This window comes from Hydra vulgaris, chromosome 02, assembly GCF_038396675.1.
Source record: "Hydra vulgaris chromosome 02, alternate assembly HydraT2T_AEP".
In the NCBI taxonomy this organism is placed as follows: Eukaryota; Metazoa; Cnidaria; class Hydrozoa; order Anthoathecata; family Hydridae; genus Hydra; species Hydra vulgaris.
Window position 1 is genome coordinate 54,931,501 of NC_088921.1, and position 6,000 is coordinate 54,937,500.

General features: G+C 28.8%; 1 protein-coding gene across 1 annotated transcript in view; it reads right to left on the reverse strand.

Moving 5' to 3' along the window:
• Positions 1 to 6,000, reverse strand: part of LOC101238875 (MAP kinase-activating death domain protein) — an 81,749-nt gene that overhangs the window by 20,099 nt on the left and 55,650 nt on the right. The window contains exon 16 of the mRNA XM_065789622.1: positions 5,627 to 5,927. Within this exon, the coding sequence (XP_065645694.1) occupies positions 5,627 to 5,927 (301 nt within the window). The remainder of the gene's footprint in view (positions 1 to 5,626; positions 5,928 to 6,000) is intronic.

Below are 6,000 nucleotides of genomic sequence, written 5' to 3' on the forward strand. Positions count from 1 at the left end.
TTGGGAGACACCGAAGAAAAAACAGCAACCAAAATGTTGTAAATGTCTTCTATCAGTGAGGATATTTATAACTTTTTTGTTGCCGCTTTTTCTTCAGAGATTTTTTTTTTTTAATTTTGTAATTTTTTTTTTAATTTGTAATTTTTTTAATAATATATTGTTGTATATTTGGTTTGTTTTTGTCTTCTTTAATTAAAATTTTATTTGTTTTTCACCAATTAAACTTAAATATAGTTAAATTGTTCATTACCCAATCATCATAATATGATACTACATTCTATTTGTTAAAAATAATTAATTGGTAGTTTAATTTATTGAAAACACTGCTTTTAAAATTTACTATAAGCCAAGACTATTTAGTTATATAAATGCAATTTATTTATATCTCTATTGTAAATTAACTTTTTTTTGTTTGAAACGTATTTGTACTCAATTGCTTAGTTATTTATAATAAATTTATTTAGTTGTGTGCATTTAACGTTTTAAAGACAATTTCCTTTTCTAAAGAAACATGTATCAAGGGGATACCAAAAAATTAATAACTCATGAATAATTTATGTTCACTTCATATTAATCTTATTAATTAAAGTTCATATTATAAAAAATATAACAAGAATTTAGCTTTAATTTTTCGTCAATTAAAAGCATGATGAATTGTTATTATTTTGTGTCAGTAACTAAAAACGTATTGTGTTGAACTTAGTAATGTCTAGGAAAATGGTTCTGCCATACACTGATATGACCTATGTCAGTTGTAAACTACTCAAATAACATTAAATAATTGGAAAATTAACTTATTTTAATTTTACAGATGGTTTAATTTTTTAACTTAAAGGCGTTTTTCTTACAGGGTATTAGTTAAGATTTCGCAACTTTAAATTGTGGAAAACAGCCACTATAAATTAAGTAACAGACTGACCGTAACCCATATTACGGGTTGCTTTCTGCTAGTATACATAATATATATAACCATCTAGATCTTTCTATACTTATAAACGGTATTGTACTTGAGTCATCTACCCTTCATCTTCTAGGATTAACTCTAACTTCCAATCTTTCTTGGAAACCATGTATCAAATCCATTTTAAAATTAGCATCTGCTAAGGTTGCATCTTATTATCGTGCTTGCCACTTTTTTATTCCAGATTCTATTCTTTATCTCTTTAAATCTTAAATCTGTCCTTGTATGGAATACCGTTGCCTTATCCAAAGCGGATCTTTGAATGATGCCCGTTTTCTTTTAAACAAGGTGTAAAAATGCAATGTAAACATAGTTGGACCTGCTCTTGCAGCCAACCTCCAGCCATTGTTACATTGTCATAATGTTGCTTCTAATTCTTTTATCTATAAATACTATAATGGAGTGCTCTAAAGAACCAATGTCTCTTGTGCCATCTACTAAAATTCATTCTTGTGTCATTTATCATTTAATTAAGTCTCATCCTTTTACAGTGGAGTTATTCCATATGAAATGACCTAGTTTTTCAAAAGTGCCCTAAGGTACCACCTCAAATTCGCTTCAAATTTTGACCACCCACAGCTTTTATGAAAAAAAAACAATCCTGAAAATTTCAGCTTGATTAACCGAACCGTTCAAAAGTTATAATTGAATCAATATTTACTAAAATCAGCAAAATTTGAGTATCTGGAGCTTATAGTAGATTTTTTTGATTTTTAACAAATCATAACTTTTTAATTAAAATAGATGATCACCTGAAATTTTGTATGTTAATAGTTTTTAAACCAAATAATCTAATTTTGCAGGTGTTTTTGACAGATTTTAACAACTTATGAGTTCTTGCACCTCAAAATTGCTAAATAATGCAATATTAGAAGACATTTTGGAAACTTTAATGTGCTACAGTTCAATACCAACAGAAAAGCTGTGCCAATTTTTTGTTACTTTTGTGTACTTAGAGTAACCACTTGCGGAAAAAAGTAAAATTATGCAAAAGTTTTTTTATCATTAGCAGCAGCCAGTCAAAAAATCACTTTTTTAAAAAATACAATAAATTACATTCACTTTGTAGGCATAGAAAATAGCGTAGACAGTTAAAATTATGAAACTTTTTACTGGCAAGGTTCTATATATAGACAATCACCAAAAAAAATTTAAAGACCTATACTCTATCTTATGACATAATTGTAGCCCTATGACCTAGGTGTATATTTTTAATTTTTCCCTGAATAAATATAATCAGTTTTCCCTAAAATAACATTATCAGTGTCTTAACTTAGTTTATTTGATTAGATTTTATAATATGTATTTGTTTAATTTTATGGATATGATATAATTATAATGATGTAATTTTCACATGGCTATAATTTGAATGTAAAATACTTCAATTGCTTTAAGAGTTTGTATTAAAATCTAAATCTGCACAGTATTTTCTGAATTTTATTATTTTAGTTTTTAATATTGCAAGAACCAAAAATTAAAATGTTTTGTTTATGCAGAAATTGTTATATGTAGAAATAGTTTATTGGTTGCATTTTAGACAGTTTTAATCACATTTGTTCTTTAGATTTCATTTTTACTGATTTTATAACTGGAAAATTATAAAAGTTTTTTTTTAGATAATAATTTTACATGTTTAGAGAAGAGTTGTTTGGGAATGAGGATTGTGATAGAAAGAATAAGACTAAAAGATATTGAAGTTTTAATTCAAAGGATAGGATACACTTTCGAACCAAATGAGGAGATATATTTTCACCGTGAAAAAGACTATATTTCTAGATATGAAGCACTTCAAAAATACTGTTGCGATCCATTTCAAGTCCACATGAAAAAATTATCAAAGAGTTGTGAGTGTCTTTATTGGAAGTATCTCCATTCAAAAAAGTAAGTAGGTGCGACAATTTAGGATATTGAAAGTAAAAAGCTAAAAAAATTGCAACAAGTATGACAAACCTAGTAGTGTCAGCCAATGCTGACACTACTAGGTTTGTCATACTTGTTGCAATTTATCCAATGATATAGACCCAAAAGATATAGAATCGGAAAAAGAGCAAAAATGTATAAACTGTAATGATTTAGATAAACTGTTAGATGCAATAAAAAATAAAATGAAAATAAGTTTAAAGGAAGAAATAGTTCAACTACTGACACTAACTCCTGATAGTTAATCAATTGAAAAAACATGCAAAACATTTTCAGTTTCAGAACATCTCGTTAAGAAAGCATGAAAGTTGAAAAATGAAAAAGGAATACTTGCTAAGCCTGAGGCTAAAATAGGGGCAGCCTTTGGAGATATTATAAAGCAAAAAGTTACTGAAATTTATGAATCGAAAAAGTTTATGAGACAATGTCTAAGAAAAAAAGACTTCGTTTCTGTGCGTATAAATAATGTAAAAGTTCATAAACAAAAACGTTTAATATTAGTTCGATTAAAGGAACTTTAACTTGAGTTTAATATGTTATACCTTACACACAAAGTTGAATTCAACAAGATCTGTGAACTAAGGCCAAAGTGGTGCATCACAAATGACAGTAGTAGAAGTCACTCAGTTTGCGTATGTTCTTATCATCAAAATGCTAAGTTGATGTGCGTTGCTTTACCTTAGGGCTATTTAATATATCACAAAGATTTGATGAAAATATGTGTTTGTAATATAGATAGTTGAAGCTGCATATTTCATCTATGTTCTAACTGCGCCGGTAAAGTAAATTTGAAGACTTACTTGGAAAATGTGTTTGAAAATAATGATTTTGATAATCAGATCAAATACAAACAATGGGTGTCAACTGACTGAACTGCACTTGTCACAGTCCAAACAAGCATTATTGAGTTTATTAAAACTCTAAGTGAAACTTTGTTCGACCTTTGTCACCACCAGTTAATCAAAGAAGCACAATCCTCCTACTTATCAGAGGCAAAAAGAACATTAGATCAACACACTTGTCTTATTCTTATGGATTTTGCAGAGAACTATAGTTTTATGCAAGATGCTGTACAAGGATTTTACTGGCAAGCCGATCAAGCTACCTTACATCCATTTGCTGTTTATTACAAAGATGAAAAAAATCAACTCAAACGTGAATGCTATTGTACAATTTCTGACCAGCTTTGCCATGACCAAACAATAGTTTATTGTTTTCTCACAAAGTTACTCCCAATGATCAAAATCAAACTACACACAATCAATAGAGTAAAATATTTCAGTGATTGTGCTGTGTCACAGTACAAAAATTACACACATCTGTTCAACTTAATGTACCTTGAAGAAGAAAACTAGTCCATGCGATGGAATAGGAGGAACTATAAAAAGAGAAGCAGCAAAGCAAGTCTACGAGCAGTAGACTTGCTTTGCTGCTTGATTTATATATGTTTTTTGCTCTAGCTAAAGAGCAAAAAACATATATAAATCAATATTAAAATCATGATTGTGCATAATTTCTAAGGGTCCTAGTCTAAAAAACTTGGACCCCACCTTACCCTACCCTTATCCCACCTTAACCTACTCTTAAACTACAACTTTTTTGGCCATTATAGTAAATAGCTCAGAAAGACACGGTGATTCTGCTGGCACTAATGTCTATTGTTTTTACTTTTTCCAATCTCTCAGAGAGATTGGAAAAAGTAAAAACTTGACGAGAAGGGATAAAAGCTTCTATTCCTACCTGGATCCAGTAGGTTATATAGGAGGCGTATTCATCAACAGAGAAAGAGAAAAGACATCAGCCCTAAGACTGTCACAAAAAAAAATCATAAAAAGAATCCCAGTCAGCATAGGGTAGTAGTTAGTGGTGCAATGATAAGGTGAGTCTGAAGAAGAAATACAAGATGAAAGATTTATAGAGATCATTGCAAGATTATAGAGATCGTTTTGCAAATTGTGCATTTAAACCCAATAGTTTATTTCCTGATGAATTATTATTATTAAACATGCCTCAAAAGTTTGTGGGCTAGTGCATTGTTAATTTACTGAACTTTTTTAACAAAATTTTAGGAGACTATTTAAAACTTTTCTTCAAGTTTTTAAATACATTTTTTCAAACATCATTTTTCAGAGATATTGTTATGTTCATTATCTCTAGTAATTCGTATTAACGTTGGAAATTGAACAATATAAAGGAAACAATTTGAAAAAACAATAACTTGAAAAACATATTTGGACCATGATAAGACTCAATGAGTCTTTGATTGGGTATCTGATTTGGGTATTTATCCTTGGACTCTCCGAGTCCAATTCTGGGTACTTGGATCTGAAAAATTCTCTATCAGACAAGCTAAAAATTTGCTTAAATTAGTGACAAAAATTAATTTTCTATTTTTAAAAGACTAAATAAAAGTTAAAAAATAAAACTGAGTGATCTATCTAATAAATGATCTATAAATAAGATAACTATATACTTCCAGATAACCAATACTATTTTCATCCAAAACATTATGAAGTGCTTGACATTTAAGGTGAAAAAATTACTCCCAAGTTCGTTAAATGAGAAAATTTCAACAATATATACATAATATCAGACTTTTTTTAAAAGAAGTTTTTATTACATTATTTTATCTTTTGAGATTTCAAAAGAACAAAAAAATAAAAAAGTATTTTAGAAAGACAAAGAGAGAGAAAAAAAAAACTTTTTCATCAAACACTATTTTAAAAACAATAAATATCAAATTACCTTGTATTACTTTTGGTCACCAAATACTTGGTTTGAATTTTTTTTAGCCCATTTACTATCGGAATAGAATTAATTTGAATCTGAGTGTTCTGAGTTACAGATGCACCATTTTGAGTTTCAGATGCACCATTCTGAGTTTCAGATGCACCATTCTGAGTTTTAGATGCACCATTCTGAGTTTCAGATGCACCATTCTGAGTTTCAGATGCACCATTCTGAGTTACAGATCCATGATTTTGTAATGAAGTTTTTTTGTTATTTTTCTCAATGTTGATTTTGGGTTTAGAAAAAAAGGAAAGATCTAAAATTTAATGCACAAAAATAGTTATGTATAATTTTTCATTAGGCTATCATTAAATTGTAGCTATCATAAT